Here is a 19,191-nt window from a genome sequence, read left to right as displayed (position 1 = left end):
CATTCATGTGGACAGACAGCCTGTTGGTTGTCATGCCCACATAGAATGCAGCACAGTGGTTGCAGCTTAGCTTGTAGATCACATTGACTGGTTTCAGAGGTAGCCCTGCCTTTGATGGGATAGGTGATGTTCGTGACTGGACTGGAGTATGTGATGGTGGGAGGGTGTATGGGATAGATCTTGTATCTTGGTCCGTTACAGGGGAATGAGCCATGAGGGAAGGGGTTCGGAGCAAGGGTTGTGTAGGGACGGAAACATAGTGAAATGGAAACATAGTTCTGGTTATTATCTGAGCACCCACAGCAAACCTGTGAACTTAATTTTTGCACCAATATTTGAGGCAGATACGGATCATTTTCGTAACAGATGCTGCAATAGGAACAACTGGCGCATGGCTGGTGAGAGAGCCACACGCATAAAAAACACAGCTGAAACATCAGCTTTGGGGGAGGGGGGGGGGGGGGGACAAGAAAAACAAAAATGGCTACCAGTATTATCAGGAAAGTCACTCAATGCCCTGTCCTAATACTAATTAGCATTCACAGTACACTATATACCTGTGTGTAGGTGAAGAAAAGTGAAGCAGTAAATGAGAGGGTGAACAGAAGTCAGAACAAAACATACATGAGAGATAAAAAGCTAGAAACAAGTAAAGTTAAGCTTACTAAATTTGTTGCAAAAAATAAAAGTCTTGCATGTGCCCCTGTTCTTCTTGCTACTCAGATGTGTTGCGGAAAAGAATTAATAATGACAGAGATTTGTAGGTGGTCTAATGGCTTGATGGACAACACAAGATGAAATAAAATTTAGGATGTGAAGTAACACTTTTTTCTCCAAGGAGTTTAATAAAGTTGACTTACAACATGAAAGGAACAAGGAAAGACTACCGTATTTACTCAAATCTAAGCTGCACTTTTTTTCCGGTTTTTGTAATCCAAATAACCGCCTGCGGCTTAGAATCGAGTGCAAAGCGGAAGTTGTGAAAAATGTTGGTAGGTGCCGCCACAATTAACTTCTGTCGTCGAATATTCACAGGCACAAAACCTCTGCATCATTTAAAAAAAAAAAAAATAAAAATAAAAATAAAAATAAAAAAAAAGGTGGAAGACGAGCTTGTTTTCTCCGCCCCGAGTTTCGACCACTGCATTTTCATACATTATCCAACAAAGTAAATACAAATTCCGTATTGTTCATCTTCGAATGTAGCAGCATTTCAATGCACTACCAAAATCTGACTGGCAAGACTGTTTGAGATGTTTGTCAATATGGTCAACTCTGCGTTCTGAATTTTTTCCTACCTGTGAGAAGAGATGGTTGCTAATAGGAACTTTTATGAATTGTGAATCACATGCAGTATTATCTCCACCATAATAATAATACGAATATAAACATTTTGCCATGTATTCTTTAGTGTTTGCTGCTATCTCATTTAAATCCTGTCTGCCTAATAAACTACGAAACTAGAGTGAGACAACAGCAAACGCAGAAGAATATACATATCATGTCATGTTTATATTCGTATTATTCTTATGCCGAATAGTGATACAGTCAGAAATGAAGCACGACAATTTATTAGATTTTTAAATCTAAGATGACTCTAATTTCTGTGCAGAATGTAATGTACTAAAGAGGCGTCTGCAAAGATTTTCAAACAGAGAAAAGTTTTCACTAAACTCTAGTTTCAGAACATCTTCTAGCATACGCAGTCTATTATTTGGTTCTTGTTGATCATTATCAAAGAAAGCAGCAGTGTAAGTAACAACAAATAGCAGTCTCTTGCCATTGTTTTGCTAATGAGACGATTCCTCTTTTTTTAAAAAAAAAAAAAAATTGTAAGTGGTGGTAGCGTGCACAAAAGCTATCCATGCCGCGAGCAGCGACATGTCGTAAACACTCATTATCAGAATGCGACAAACAATGCATGACACAGTACAGTAATGCATTTTCAGCTTTGGATGACGTAAACACCTATAACAAAGAGAACAGCACTTATCAGATCAAAGAAAAATAAGCAATCAATTCAAACCAGACAAAGCACGTGAAAAAGGAAGGGTACCTGTATAAATACGGACGGAGCGCCTGACGTATAGCAATGGCTACCTGGTAAAGCTTAACTGCTAAGATTACGACTCGAACCAAACTATTATAACTGTATCGTCATTCATTCGACCTAAATTGTGTCTCATATTACAATGGACCAACTTTGTTTTGATTTGGAGGTGCGGCCTAAAGCTTTTCTCTCCCCTTGAATTTCGAGTCTCAGATTTCAGGTGCGGCTTAGATTCGGGAAAATTTTTTTTCCTCGATTTCGAGTCTCATTTTTCAGGTGCGGCTTAGATTCGAGTGCGGCTTAAATTCGAGTAAATACGGTATAGATAACTGTGTTCCCCTTTGAAATTTCTAATGTTCAGCATAGGGTGCAACTGAAATTTGCAAAGAATTTTCAAAGTAAGTATAAATATTTATTAAGTGCACAATTCATCAAGATACTTTTGGGAGTAGCTCTTTTGAGTTTACCGCATAATGTACACTACAATAAAACTTCGTGACCAACTAAAACTGTTATCCAACATGGGACTCAAGGCCAGATCTTTGTCTTGACTGTGTAAGGGAAAAGTCCAGGTTTAAGTCTTAGCCACATCTGCCAAAAATTCATCAGTAAGAATAAACTAACTACACAGACCTAGTTTAGCTATTGCACTATCACGAGAACACACCACCTACATTTCACACTTACCGTGAATGATTCACTGGCATCAACAGTGGGAGGATCATCCAGTGCAGGTCTGCCGGACATGATGAGGTGCGACAACTCGGCAGCACTCAGAGGAGATCGAGGTGGGGCAGCAGGAGGATCACTACCATCACCTCGGAAAGAAGCTGCACTCACACACGAGTCAGGTGTGCCCGGACGACTCCCTGCACTTGTTGTCAGAGTGTAAACACCACTGCTGGTGTGAGCACTCCTCACCGAATAGTCCAAAGCAACAGTCGTTGTCCCAGCTGTCAATGTGCTGGGTGCTGGTAGCACACCACCCACTGAGGTTGCAGGTTCTGAGACTGCCGAATTCTGTGCCGTATGTGAGAAACCGAGCTCCAGGCTTGATGAGGTCGATGCACGGCGAGGTCTGGCAGGAGGTGCTGGTCCTGTGTACGAATGATCACTGTAATTGCTCTCACTAATGATGTAATGCAAAGGAAATGTAATATCGAGATGAATGTGTGTAGTAAATCCTAGAACTAACAGTACTAATAAATTAAACTCTCTTTAGGATAGATGCTTGTATCACTGAATGGAGGAAAACATTTATTTTTGGTGATAAAATGCTGCAATACGCATAATAATTATGAGACAGAGGTTTATAAAGAACTTTTTTATGGGATAAATTTTTCGATTTTTGCCTCAAAATCAACTTACTTCCCAATATCAAGAAACTGCAGTTTTTGAAGTAACACTAACAAGATACTGTTGTCCACTTCTGCTCCTCTATGATCACAGAGCACATGTAAACAATGAATAAAACAATAAAATTCATAAAAAAAACACCACTAAGTTATACACGAACTATTTGAGGGGATATACAAAAGAAACATAACAAATTTTTTGGTGGGCAGCAGTTTTGTAGTACCATGTTTTGTCACTAGGAGTGCACAGAGCGAACATTCCACAGTCAGTAAGAGGAGTGCCATTGCTGATGAAGGTCCGGACTACTTTCGGCAGAGTTTACAGTGACAACTGTTTCGTGTAATTATCGATTTTGCACTGGCTGATATTCATGAACAGCTTGCAGTGATGAAATTCTGCTTTTTGCTCAGAAAAAGTGGAACAGAAACTCTTGAAATGTTAAAAATGGCATACAAGGACAATGCTATGGAGACAACTCAAGTGTTTGCATAATTTTGCCATTTCATAAATGGTGAAATGTAAATTGATGACAAACCTTGTGTAATCCTCCCACAGCCCAAACACATGAAAATGTTGAAAAAATTGTGCAATCATCAATGAAGATCAACGACGGACCACTGAAGAAATTGTGGAGCTATCAGGAGTGACTTAGTGTTCAGTGCAGAGAATTGTGACAGAAGATTTGAAAATGAAAAGGGTGGCTGCTGAATTCATGCCACAATTGCCAACTGCTGAACTGAAACAAAGTCATGTGGAAGCACACTGTGCTGTGAAAGAAGTGAATGATACAAACATGTTTTCAAAAATCATCACAGGTGATGAAACATAGCGCTATGCTTATGATTCTGAATCGAAGCAACAATAAAACCAGTGGAGGACTTCAAGTTTGTCTCGCCCAAGAAAACTCATCAGGTGAAATCAAACATTAAAACATTGCTGAATTGTTTTTTTGATGTGAGAGGAGTCGTCAATTCAGAGTTTTTCCACAGGGTCAGATAGTTAACCAGGTTTTATACTTGGAAGTTTTGAAAAGATTGTGCAACAGGGTGCGGCAGAAGCAGCTTAATTTGTGGCAGCTGGGTGATTGGTTTTCCCATCTGGACAATGCCCCTGCTCCCACAGCCCTGTCTGTATGACAATTCTTGACCAAAAATGGTATGACTCCTGTCTCTCACCCCCTGTATAAACCCGACCATGCCCAATGCGACTTTTTGTTTTGTTTCCTAGAATGAAAAGAGACCTGAAAGCTTTTTGCTGATGCTGCTGAGGTGAAGGAAAGAGAAAACGAAGGAGGCACTGTCAAGTATCACAAAAGATGAATTCAAACAATGTTTTGAAAAACGGAATAAAAGATTAGACAAGTATATCAGTGCAAGTGGAAAGTATTTTGAAGGTAACTGAAGGTTTGTGCTTAAAATGTGAATAAAGAAGTTAAAAAAATAAGTTTAGTTTCTTTTGGGTACCTCCTCATATCAATTACAATTTAGTATCTGTAAGTGCCCAAACAAGATGCCACACACAACTCACCCGCAACCACAACAGTGGAACAGGAACTCGAACACTGACTGCCATCTGTTGTGGCAGGGGTTGCAGCACCTCCTCCTCCTCCACTACTGTTGGGAGATGTCTTCTGATGACTGCGCGTCAGACCAGAAGCCATGCCAGTATGGTCCGTCTCCTCTGAGCTCCCTAATGAAAACATCTGTTTACACAAATGTTGGATTACATCCTACTAAATGAATCTCTCCATAACTGTAATCAATAACAAATGAATATTACGGCGTGAAAAGGAAGCAGCAGAGTTTCTTCACTGGCATGGTTGCTTAAGGAAATGTGTGACAATACAGCACCAACTACAGCTCAAAATGTGCTGTGGTACTGCCATAAATAACAACGTACACTGATCCATTTTCTAAAATTATTGACATTAGAGTAATCACTTTTATTTTTACTGTCTGGAAATCTTACAATTCAGGTATTCAGGTGAAGCTTGCTATCACTTACACAGTGGGTAAAAAAAACTAAAAAAACTGCTAAGTCATGTGATATTACTGAAATCCCAAGAATATTAAGTGCCATATTCACTGAGACACAAAACTTTTCTTGTGCAGGGTATGGTAGAACACTGGATACATTTCTATTAAAATATTAAAGTTGAATAGATTCCCTTATTACTGCATAGTCTATCATGTACACCCTAAATTGGCACAATATAAACAAAAGTAACAGTAAATTCAAATAAGGTTTATTCTGCTGCTCAAAAAAAGGACTGTGCTCATTATAGTTTGTCATCTTGTTTACTACAACCATTAGTGTTAATTTTGTGGTAGCATAAGATTACATTGTAAATTATGACAAGATGGGTGTGTGCCATTTTTTATTCACTTCCATTCCTTTCAAAATGTAGCTTTCACATCTACTACTCTTAAAGAACTGGAATAAAGTTTTATAGCAGTATTATTTTCTTCGTAATACCAGAAAGATGAATGATGTATCTCTGATAACAATAAAACTATATTTTAACATTAATACCAACATGTAAATAACACATACATGTAAGTTGGAAAAAGATTAATCAAACAATTTGTAACAGTGTATCCCATTTACAATACAACTAAGACCAAAGTATCGAATATGCTGTTTTCTCAACAGAGAAACACAAGAACAGATTACTACAAAATGTAGAGATCTAACATCAATAAGACTCCATAATTTTTGGCATTGCCAGGCTGATAATCAATTGGCACATATGGTGGAAGGGACTGTGTACTTTCCATCATTAGAGCAACCAAAATCATAATCTGAGACACTAGGTTTGTTGCTGGATTTTCAGAACATTGATAGAGGCCCCTGGAAATGAGATACTGGAAAATTCGAAGTGCATGTACGATAAACGATTTTTGAAGTACATACAAAAATCAAATAAATTACCTATTGTGGCCATCTGTACACTTTCACCAATGGCAAGAACATTAAGTATACAGTAAACTGTATAGGCCACTAACAGGGTTAATCGGATGGTCTTTTTAACACTTTGTGAAGCACACTCTCTATCTTCTGATGAAGTTAAGTTCTCCAAAAGACAGGAGAATGTGTGCTTTCTGAAACATCACAGACGTCCTATGGACTGACATGATCATAATCTTGAGATTTTTTTATTTCATTTACACGATGGCATTAACATTCATTTGCATACCAATAAGGGTATTTAGGAAACTGTCTAAATAGATGAAAGCAACAAATTAGAGGAAATGTTACAAGTTAGTTTGAAACCACTGACTTCAATATTCTGTATCATGTTTGACGCATCCAAAAATGGCCTCAAGCTACAGTGAGCTTTGATGACACTAACAAGCAACTTCACTGCACAGAAAGATACAGATGACAACTCCAAGAAGTCATCATGTGGAAAAAGTCATCATTGTATTTCATACTTGGATGTGTGACATTGTCTACTGTGCACATGTCATTGCTAGTTGAAAACTTACCTAAGAAAGAACCCATTCCAATTCCCTGATCTTGTAGCTACCACTTTTCAACTGTTCCCATGGCTCAAAACAAAACTGGAGAGGCAATGGAAGGGATGGAGAAAATATTAGAACTAAAGGTATTTTAGAGAGAGTTTTAATCAGTGTTTTGGTTGTGGGAATTGATATGTGATTGCTATCTAGAAGGACTTTGAATGTTATGTTGAATGTTATGTTAAAGTGATGAAATATCATTTTTTTAAAATTGATTCCAGGAAAAGTTTTGAAACTACCTTATAAATATTACTAGAGCACTATTCCTCTAATGCATGGTCAATGGATTTACCTCTTGGTGGAGGTGAAGGCGGAGCATCAGAGTCGTCATCCCGGAGGTGCGCCAGAGCAAGCGACTCAACAGAAGGTGGTGCAGTAGGAGTCAGAAGAGGAGCAGGGGGTGACGTGATCATGATTTCACCCTCCAACTCATCTTCACTTTCATCAAGACTATGTACACGATCTGACACAATTCCTGATGTTGTGTTGGAGGAGGTATTGCTGATGACAGAGGTGCGTTGATCTGCTTTGCACGTACCCGCACTCACCCAGTCACGAAATCTCTTGCGTTCTGCATTAAGAAGGAATACCTTTATATCACATTGACACGTTTTATTGTCATAAAGCTTTATTTTTGACGAAAGTGCCTTTATCAGCTCTCAATAAATTATTTTGAACACAGTCTGCAGACTAGTGAACATCTCTGCGTTTGATAATTAGAAAATGTTTAAAAGAAGACTTACTAAATATACAAAAACTGAATAAGAAATTCACCCTCCATGTGCTGTACTCATCTATTTACAATCAGCTTCAGTGTCACAAATAATGGGAGGGATACCACACTAAAAGGGAGCTTTACGCAACTATTGCATAATGCAAAAGCGTAGTTAGTTAGTTGTACATTCCAATGTTCACTTTTACACAATATAGGCATACTTTAATAATGTGAATATTTATTTATTCAGTGTGTAAATACAGCTACATGCTGATCACGTACAGATAAATCAACACAACACAAAACAATATTTAATTTAATAACACAGTTAAGAATATAACACTTTGACACTCAACAAACTACAATTTTCTAAATAAAAGTTCATCAATCGAATAGGTGTTACCCAGAAGGAACATTTACAGCAGCATAACACAAAATTCCTTGAAAGTTGCTTTTACAAAATACTGCCTTGCATTTTCTGGCACACTTCTTGGCCCAATTATCTTTACTAATTTAAAAAATAGTTATTAAAAATATTTGAAATACCTACAACCCATGAATTAGCTTGTAACCTATCCATTCAAAGCAATATAGATGTCACAATTAACTTCTATTATCTGAATCATTAATATCAGACATAACTGAATATTTCTAGATGTTTTAATAACTTTTCTTAATTATACTGAGCAATTTTTTATGTACGTGATTAAACATGATCTTTATTTGGTCTTATTAACATAGAAATTTCCCTTTCAAATCTCACTGGTAAACTATTTTTTCATGGTTTTTTAATGTTCTTTCTTATCAGTTTACTGGAAAGTTATTCTCAAATAATGACACAAACTTATAGCTGAACCTGTTAAATTTAACACTGGGATTTTTAGCTATAAATTTCATCCTTGTCCAGCTGCTTCACATTATTTGTAATACGCTGTATATCTGACCCATAAACTCAACAGAAGAAAATAAATGCAATTATCTACTGCCTTTGCTAGTGGGAAGATGAAGTCTACATTAAAATTAAGTATTCACTTTTGGATTGAGATTTTACTGCATAATTGAATCTCAATGTAGACAAGTGTAATGTGCTGCGAATACATAGAAAGAAAGATCCCTTACCATTTAGCTACAAAATAGCAGGTCAGCAACTGGAAGCAGTTAATTCCATAAATTATCTGGGACTACGCATTAGGAGTGATTTAAAATGGAATGATCATATAAAGTTGATCGTTGGTAAAGCAGATGCCAGACTGAGATTCATTGGAAGAATCCTAAGGAAATGCAATCCGAAAACAAAGGAAGTAGGTTACAGTACGCTTGTTCGCCCACTACTTGAATACTGCTCAGCGGTGTGGGATCCGTACCAGATAGGGTTGATAGAAGAGATAGAGAAGATCCAACGGAGAGCAGCGCGCTTCATTACAGGATCATTTAGTAATCGCGAAAGCGTTATGGAGATGATAGATAAACTCCAGTGGAAGACTCTGCAAGAGAGACGCTCAGTAGCTCGGTACGGGCTTTTGTTAAAGTTTCGAGAACATACCTTCACCGAAGAGTCCAGCAGTATATTGCTCCCTCCTACGTATATCTCGCAAAGAGGCCATGAGGATAAAATCAGAGAGATTAGAGCCCACACAGAAGCATACAGACAATCCTTTTTTCCACGAACAATATGAGACTGGAATAGAAGGGAGAACCGATAGAGGTACTCGGGGTACCCTCCGCCATACACCGTCAGGTGGCTTGCGGAGTATGGATGTAGATGTAGATGTAGATGTAGATAATTTGATCTTGTTATAATAAGTCACTGGGACTGTCACATCAACAAAGCTCTCCAATGAGCAACAGCACAAAATGTGGAGTGTCACTTTGTCCCATAAATTAAAGATTCCTGAGTAATTATCCACACACTTTCTACAACAACCACTGATTTTCATGTACATCTATTTTTGACTTTCCATGGTCATACCTGAACAAAACAACAATTTATCTTTACTTTTGATATCCCTGAGGAAAAAGAAGAGCCGGCTGTTTCCACATTACTTCATGATTATATTCACAATGCTTTGTACCAATGAGACAACACAACACCAAAAATTATTGCTACCTATTAATTTGTCTGAATGTATTTGATTTGAATAATATATACAATAACACATACTGGCAGTGAAGCAAATGGAAATTCTAACTAATATTTCTGTAAACTGGTTGAAAACTATAAGAAAACCAGTTGATAAGACAGATTTCAGATGGAGAAAAGATTTTGCTTTTTACTTCAATATGAGCAAGTACTTTCCACTTTTGGAAAGGTCCTAAAAATTACACAACATAATTATTCTTTTTTGTTTTATTTCTTAAGGAATTCTTCAATAAGAAATCGTTACAGCAAGGAGTGACAGAAGAATCCAGGAATATTATTCTTTGTGAAAGAGTTCAAGAGATATGAAGGGTTCACATAATGATACACTATTACATGTGTACTGATATGAAAAGAAACAAGCATATTTATTTTTCTGCAAACATGATGACAGCTGAAAAGTTTTGTTGGTCCTTGATAATTAGTAGGATATGCAGCCTTACCTTCTTCTTCTTTCCGCCGCACCTCTGACAGCCGTGGTTGTATTGCCATACTAAATTGATGTGTTGTACGGCATAGGAACAGCAAGTGTTTACTCTTCTCATCACTGCTGGTGTAATATGTAAACTTTTCTCCAGATGTTGGCCAGTTTAGAGCTCGGATTTCGAATTTTTTACGCTAAAATATGTGTCTTATTAGTAAATATTTAATACATTGTGCAACATAGGACATTAAAATAATAATGGAGTAAATCAACAGTGAATCAATACTGATAATGAATTCGTGTAATATTTTCATGTATTTTTTAACAAAATAATAATGACCCTTTTACAAATAAATGAATAAATAAAAGATACAACTAGTTTACACAGGCCAAAACATTTTAAGAACATCTATTACGAAAAATCTGTCACGTTTCTGAGGTTTCAGCAGCCAGAGACTGGTCATTCATGTGTGAGTTGCATTTGCGTGAGTGTGTGTGTGTGTGTATATGCTGTCTATTTATGATGAAGGCCTTTGTGGTTGAAAGCTTGTCTTCTGACAGTCTTTTTGTTTTACCTATCTGTGACTCAGAATCTCCGCTATACAGTAAGTAGCAACTATCCTTTTCATAATATTGTCATTTGTTTGCTTGTGTCTACACTGTGTCTGCTTATGGGAAGATGGGTTTTCAGTAAGAAAATCACTATTTAATTTTCAAAAAGGAAAGTGAAATAGAAGTGATGCATTGTAGAGATGGTCTGTAAGGTCTGAGTTTAGTTACCCACTACTTCAAAAAATTCTAAGAAAAGTTTGAACGAAATGTAATACCATTTCGAGATAATAACTCAGGCAGACATTAAAGAAGCTTAGATTTGTCGGGTTGTAAATTGGGTTAAACTGAAGCTCAAATTTGATTCAGTATTTAAAAATATGACAGATGTTAGTTTTTAAATATACCCCCCTCTGCCCCCCCCCCACCCCACACACACACACACACACATTTTCATCATGATAAAGAAATTCCACTGTAGTCCTTTAGTGTTCTGAATACTCTGATGCAGCATATTTATAATCACGGACATACATATTAAATCCTAATAAAATATAACTGACTCTTGTGCTATGTATCTATCAAATCAATGAAAACTGTTTAATTTCTGGAAACACTGAATCACAACTGTTTTGAATACATTTATGTCAGTCAGAAATGTACAATATAAAACTGAACTGCATGGCTGCTAGAACTTGTTTTTAGCTAACATCTCACAAGTTACCGCCATTACTTCACTACACCGATGTATCACTGTCATATGTACAAGCAATGCATATAAACAATCTAAGGGACAAATAAAAATGAAAAGACTATATCATGAAATGAAATGTGTACATTTCTATGTGAACATGTATGTGCACACACAAGTAAATCATTCTGCTACGCTGTATACCATACAAAATTACAGGCAGTAGTTACTTACATCAAAACACAGTTTTCCTATATTATTCCACAAGAATGTTGCCGTCAATGTCTTTGCAGAGATTTCCTGTAAGCAAGAAACCAAATTTGATTTCTCACAGTAGAGAACAATAAGAAATGTTTTGGACAGTTATTAGACAAATGTGGTAAAAGTGAACTGCTTAATCACCTTGTAACACAAACCTACTATTTTTAAGAATTTCATGTTGTAACTAAACTGTGGAGACAGCAATACACTAAACTAAAACTATAGTAGAACACAGATTGAATAGCCATCAATGGGAACATTGGTTAACCAAAAGCATTCTAGTCAGCTATAGCACTTTTCCCCACCCTGCCAACCAACATGTATGACAATGCTCACATGCCCACCCAGCTAGCCGCATGGTCTAACACACTGCTTCCCAGGCGGGAAGGCGTTCATGTCCCCAGCACTAATCCACCCGGCCGATTAGTGTTGAGGTGTGGTGTGCCGGCCAGCCTCTGGATGGTTTTTAAGGTGGTTTTCTGTCTACCTCGGCGAATGTTGGTTGCTTCCCCCTATTCTGCCTCAGTTACACTGTGTCAGCGATTGCTGTGCAAACACCATTTCCAAGTACACATACACCATAATTTCTCTACCACGGAAACAGCTGGGGTTACAGTCAACTGGTAGGAGACATTCCTGGGGAGGGCCGAACCGCACAGTAACACTGGGTTCAGTGTGGGCCGGCAGTGGGATGGGTGACTGCTGTGGCCTGTTGTGAGGCTGTGAACCACTGAGGGTTATGGCAGGATAAAGCCTCTCCATCATTTCCAGGTCCCCAGTTTAATACATACATACAAGCTCACATCATCAGTTGTGTGTGAAGCATCACTTGTGAAAGATGGTATTGTAGATGTTTTACTGGTTGCAATGGGACTGAAATCATTGTCAGTGTCAGTGTCATCAATGAACAAGACCATTGCAATGAGGCAGAGCCTAGTAACAAAGGGCCCATCCACTGAAAATGCTTTCCACTGTCTCGAGAAAGCTATAAAGCTGTTAGAACAACAAGAATAATGTGATCCAACTGCAGTCCTTCACAAGTAAGTGAGATTTAATGAAAAAAATATGCCTAAGTTCTGAAATAATAGAAAATGTTGGACTTATTTTCTGCAATTTTAATGACTTTTAATCTTATTTGACGTGTCTATTTTTGAAACATATGATAAAAGTTACATACAGTTTTGCACTTAAAGCACTGTTTCTCTGTTGCATACTGCTCCTATGAAACATACTATTACTGGTTATCCAAAAATACCTTCAATCTCTAATTGTTTTGGATGATCCATGCTCTACTATTCAATAAAACAAATGTAGATGAAATTTGATTCAGTAGGCAGCATTACACAAAGAAAATAAATGAGAAAATCTTAAATATTTTCAAACATATGAATTTTGAGAATGATAGAAGCAAGACATGGTCAAAAATTCCTGGAGAGCCCTTCATATTTATTCTTATATCATTATGTAGACGAAAGAGAAAGAATGATTGGGGGAGGGGGGGGACATTTGTTAAAGATTCTCATCATAATAAATTAATACCTTTCTTGCAACTTCAATTTCAGTCTGGTATTTACACGAAGTTTTCTTATTTGATCAGATGATTTAATTGAATATTACAAGACCAATATATTGGTTGATCTCATTGCTTTATATTTTGCCTAGGCAGTCGAGACTAAGTAGACAAATACTTGTCCAGCTGTTTTCATAGTACTGTAATAGTGAAAAATTATTTCTGGCTAGAATTACATATGAAATTACTGTACATGAAATTAAATAATTGCATTTAAGATTTCTTGGACACTCACCAATCTAGAAAACTTTTTCTTCCAAAATTCACAAACAGCAATACCTAATGCAGTATTATTTTACAAGTACTATTTTCCCCATAGGATCACATGTATACTGTTGTTAACGCTATACTTTTATTGATGTTGTTAACATTATAATCAAATATTAAATACATGTGATGAATGGCAATAATAACATTTTTCATTCTTTTGCAATAAGTAGATTATCTCACACACAAAAGATTCATCCTTGGTTTGTTCTCTTGCAAAACAACATGAGCCATGGACTTGTGCTAAAACTTTTTTAGAAACTCTTCGCCAACACTGGAATACCTGCTGTAGTATTATAACAACAAGCACAATTTCTTATACTTGGTTCATGAATACATTCTGTTAATGGCATAATTTTATTGATTTTGTTGGCATATGTCTCTGCAATGCTCAGTAATTAACTGTACACCATATTAACAACATTCTTACTAATGGTCAAAATGACTGTGTACCTCATAAATCTGAATGCCTTTGGCTGTAATGGCAAGCCAGACAGTGCCAGGGCCCTGCTCATTCTTCTTATATCGAAGGCGGTAGAGGTGCGAATTGTGTGTAAGTGGTGAGACCTCTGTCGAGGAGGCCTCACGAATGTACAGCAACTCCGCCCGTGCTCGTCCCATTCCACGGTTGTCGCGATGTAGAGTGGGAACTGTTTGCACGAGTTGCTGCTCCGAATTCTCCACCATCTGTAAGACCGAAGTGGTGTCAAGTAAACATTCTAAATTATGAACCTACCAATGAATTATCATTTTATCACCTGCTTGTTGCAAGAATGTGTCTAGCAAAGTAAAATACGGGATTTTTCAGAACCCCACTGATAACTTAGAGGGTCAGCTAACAACATTTAAATCATGTTTCATTAAGGAACATATTCTCTTTTATGTATATATATGATGTACACATTCTAAGGTTGAATAATAACAATTCTACACAAATTATATTTTAGAAATAAATTTAGAACAATTGCTCAAAACAGACCATCCTGAACCTCATTACATGTCTGGTATTTTGGTATCTTGATCACACTGTAGCTCGCATGTTTACTCTAACTTAATATATCTTGATTATTTTTTTGTATCATGTAAGGAGTGTGGAATACATAACTGCCACCAGAGATGAGTTAATTGCTCAAATCAGTTATGTGTTTCACAATCCAGAAGAGAATCAGGGAATGCTCAGCAGTCATTACTGAGAAAATTTGAAGCACATAATTTATTTACAATTGTTGTTATTCATTTTTGGAACCTTAAGGATGTCTCATGCACATAACTCACAAATGGTGGACTAAAAAGTGCATATTACTTAACAATGAAAAAAAAATGGCAACAGCAAAGTATTGGTGATGTGGCTAGGGCATCCAAAACCTAAGAGTAATACTACTGTTTATAAAAATTATAAATGCCATAAAAAGATTTCAAGCAACTTATGCAGATTTAAAATTCATGTAAGTGAAACAAAACAAAAGTCTTGATATGACTGATCACAGAAGGATACTAACTCTCAGAAACAGGGATTGCTTAACTCATTACTTACTTATTATTTTATTTTGTCAACCTTTTTACATTAATGTGATATCCTGAATGATAAATTAAAGAAAAAGCTGCTTTGAAAAATTTCAGTTATTAGTACAAAAACTATAGACCACCCCACTTTTGGGACATTGGCAAAATTAGCTATCAAAAACGCAGTATTACTGTCAGTGGGAAAAAAAGAGAGAGAGAGAGAGAGAGAGAGAGAGAGAGAGAGAGAGAGAGAGAGAGAGAAGAAGAAGAAGTAAGAAGTAAGAAACATCATGGACAAAACAGAAACACTGTTTCTGATATTACAAAGTGTCTATTCAGTATGAAGTGAAATAAAACACTTGTTATGGACACCAACAGTGCACCCATCATACATTTGTGTTGCTTTTTTTCTTGCAGTATGCACATCTATTCTCTGTTTTACTTGGCACAGCAAAGTGGTTTCCTCGATCTAGCCACCAGTCTTCCTACCAGTCTGCTTACTTGTGGTCTTGTGTGTTTAAGTGCAAATCCTGTTTTCTAGGTAAGGTATATCACTACTCTCCTTCGGACATCGAAAAGTGAAACCTTCACATTTCTATAAGCGATTTGTTAAGCATGCATTGTATTCTTCAATGATACGTGGCTTTCTAACAGACATTTTCTTTTCTTTACCTGTGAGTAACTCAAAGGAGTAATAGTACTGGTTTTTTGTCCCTCTATTTCACCACCAGAATTTCATTCTCTTTGTCAAACATGTAGTCACAGAATATTTGTCCACCTTTTTTTTTATTATTATCAACCAAGGGGCATGCATCAGTTTGCATCTTTCTTTTGTTCCAGTAGCTTTCATTTTCCTCTTTCCATTGTGATGAGTGTGTCAACACTGGTGAAAAAGTTGTCAAAGAAAAGTTTTGGATACTCGGTTTCTAAAATGATGAAGATTAGCTCATTTATTGACTTTTGCACCTAAAGCCTCCTGTTTGTTGTGTCTTGCCACAGTATGGTGAAAAATTATAAAGGAAGCCAGTGGAACTCATAAGATATCAAATTTTATATATTACTTTGATAGGCTTTCCCTCCAGAAACATCTTATCTGAATTTTTGCCATAATAATGTACTATCTTTCAATTAATTGATATTCTGAAGGGAATAAATCAAATTACTTCTTCAGCATTTCAAACTACAGTCCCAGTTTGTACTTGGAACTGTCATTCAGGTGAATGAATTTCTTTATTTCCTGAAACCTATTTCTTGGCACAGAGTTGAAGAATACCGAAAAAACAGTATTGTAGCCTGTTCCCAACACGTATTCTCATGGCGAAGCTTAGGATACTCACCTAGCAGGAATATGGCACTAAAGAACCTTAGTTCTTTTTTAGTTAGAAGAAAATTTATGTTGTTATGTTGGCAAGTCTAGATGTTGCTTCGTTCTATGATAGTATTCACTAGTCCTCAACCTGTGACACTGTCTCATTTGCATATTTTCACTTCATGTCCTTACGCTTTGCTTCACTTAGCTCCTGGTGGTAAATCACCAACATTAGCTGCATCCCTGCTGGTTATAAGTTCTAAAGTACCTCTAATATTTGTACAATGTAATTTTCGTTGACTCCATCTGTTATTTCATCTGCACTCGATGACATAGTTACCAATCCTAAGTCATCGGCCTTATCATCATTCCCTTCGTAGCTCCCCAGTTCTGCTGGAGATTCTTCAGCAGTAAGACCAGACAACATGTTTTTACCTACTGGAATTGTAAAATGTGAAAGGGAATATTACACTGTACTATTTAACCCTGGAGAAAATCTCACTAACCCCATCAGATCGCAACAGTCTAAATAGTAATTTTTGTGTATAACACGTGTGTACAGTGACACAGCATATCAACAAAGGAGTGATAATGTAACATGCCATAGCCCCTTTATTGGGATGTAATAACTTCAGGAAATCAGAAATACACTGAATATATCAATGAAAACAATCAATTATTGACAAAATAATATAATATTGTTAAAATAATGTATATATGACAAACCAGAAATATAGTGAATGTTACATGGACAGCTGTGTGTCCATAACAAACACATCTGGACAACTAAATCACAATTCATTGTGGTACAAAAACTATCAGCGACCATACAGTGCAGCCAAGTGTGAAAAAAATTAATTCCTTTTCTACAATAAACTAAGTAGAGAAATTTTATTTATTTTCAACTTGCAGGCATTACAGCATCAATTCAATTGTTAGATATAACAATCAAAGCTAAAAGTTTCATTGCTTAGGTGGAAACAAAATAAAGGACACATTTCCCGAAAAAGAGAGAATGGCAAATAATGGAAAAAAAGAGAAGACAATGGTGAAGAGGACATCAGAGTTTGCAAGTTGATAAAGGGATAATATGCTTCAACCACAGGAGAAGAAGTAAAGGAGAGAAGCATATCAAACAAGAAAATTCACCAGACGTGTCAACAAGCTTTGACACAGAGCCTTTTCACAAAAGACCAATGTTACCTGCTTCGGGAAGTATTCTGCTGCGCCGAAGTAGGCGCCCGTGTGCTGCTGTGGGTTGTAATCGCCGAGGTCCGCCTGCAGGGCGAGCCCCGCCAGCAGGTAGAGCAGCTCCTCACTGGCGCAGGCATGCAGCAGGCCGCGGGACACCACATTGTGGCGCAGCTGCAGGTAGTAATGGTGACGAGTCTCCTCATCCCTGCAGACAGTGTCACAGTGCCGCTCAAAGCCTCTGCTCCGATGTGAACGTTAATTTACTAACAGTCATAACAACTCTTGATTTATCCTTCTTCTGCTCATATGTAACGTATTCCACCTGTTGAAGTATACCTGCAGCACCTGTTGATTAGCTCCTTTTCTGTAACCTCAGAGATACTAAGGACATATGGGAATGGCAATCATTCTACCACAAGGCAGTAATATCTATGGAGTGGGCATACAAAGGCACAGAACAGAGTTTCTGTTGCCAATATGCACAGCTTCCTGGGTCATATGAATGTGGTATTTACTTACGAAACATAGCTGTTACTCCTCACAAATATTTCAGTTTGCGTCCATAGCAGTACTGATTATTCACCACTGTATCAGTAATAAATAAATGTGTAAAAACAGGATAAAGATGGGTAATATTAAAGTTTCTGTCTTAGTAAAATGTAAGCAGATATCATTGCACTTAAATTGTGTCACAATACCAGTCAGATGTTGGCGACATATGCAGTATGCTATTCTCACATCTTTCACATTCCTATCCTATGCAATCTACAAAGAAGATTACTTACAAAACACACAAGTATGTGGGACCCATACGAAACAGGATTAACAGAGGATATTGAACATATTCACAGAAGGTCAACATGTATAGTCACATTTTGTTAGACTCGTGAGAGAGTGTTCTGTAAATCTGAAAGAAATTGAACTGACAGGTGCATTAGGATACATGCCAAATATCCTGTGAAACCCTACTTTCAGTGTTTCAATCACTAATGTTCAGTTAAGAATCTAACATTACATCACTCCTGTAATGACTGCTAAGACAAGATTAGAATAATTACAAGCACAAAGACATTTAAGCAGTCGTTCTTCCCAGACTCCATGTGTGTTTGGAACGGGAAAAAATCTTAATATGTGGTACAATGGGAAATAGGTATTGACAGGTACTTGAAAAATATGGATATTTTACATAATACAAATACATTATTACATTAAAAACATACATTACATATAATATTACATAATTTTGGACACGCGAGTCACATACATGATGAGTGTCTTACATTTTAACTACAATGATGTATCTCCTACATTGACATCCATTTTCTAATGGTCTTTATAACGATAAATATTTTTTAGGCAGTGATCAATGCACACCCATCCTCTTGCTCTTCTCCAGGCTACATAAAAACTTTGGGTTCTATGGAGGTGGTGAGTGAGAGGGGCAGGGGAGAGGGAACCAGATCCATAAAAAATAATCTTGTACACTTCTTACAAACAGTAATTGAATATAAGACAGAAAACAGTAAATATATGTAAACAAGTGCACATAATTTTTATTTCCTCTTTGAATTTCTAATGATTTCAGATACTCGCAGAAACAAGAATTTCTGAATGCCTCGAATTACACATTACTGCAGTCTAAGG

At 36.9% G+C, this 19,191-nt stretch overlaps 1 protein-coding gene across 1 annotated transcript in view; it reads right to left on the bottom strand.

The window, feature by feature from the left end:
* The window catches only part of LOC126194943 (protein expanded), a 161,630-nt gene that overhangs the window by 28,555 nt on the left and 113,884 nt on the right, over positions 1–19,191 (bottom strand). The window contains exons 5-11 of the mRNA XM_049933330.1: positions 17,557–17,752; positions 13,995–14,228; positions 11,678–11,743; positions 10,223–10,397; positions 7,220–7,498; positions 4,934–5,095; positions 2,738–3,147 (exon numbers count right to left, since the gene is read on the bottom strand). Coding sequence (XP_049789287.1) covers positions 2,738–3,147; positions 4,934–5,095; positions 7,220–7,498; positions 10,223–10,397; positions 11,678–11,743; positions 13,995–14,228; positions 17,557–17,752 — 1,522 coding nt within the window. The remainder of the gene's footprint in view (positions 1–2,737; positions 3,148–4,933; positions 5,096–7,219; positions 7,499–10,222; positions 10,398–11,677; positions 11,744–13,994; positions 14,229–17,556; positions 17,753–19,191) is intronic.

The sequence above is a fragment of the Schistocerca nitens genome, chromosome 7 (genome assembly GCF_023898315.1).
Source record: "Schistocerca nitens isolate TAMUIC-IGC-003100 chromosome 7, iqSchNite1.1, whole genome shotgun sequence".
Taxonomy (NCBI): domain Eukaryota; kingdom Metazoa; phylum Arthropoda; class Insecta; order Orthoptera; family Acrididae; genus Schistocerca; species Schistocerca nitens.
Note: the sequence above shows the minus strand (reverse complement) of the source record. Positions and strands in the feature narration are given on the sequence as shown.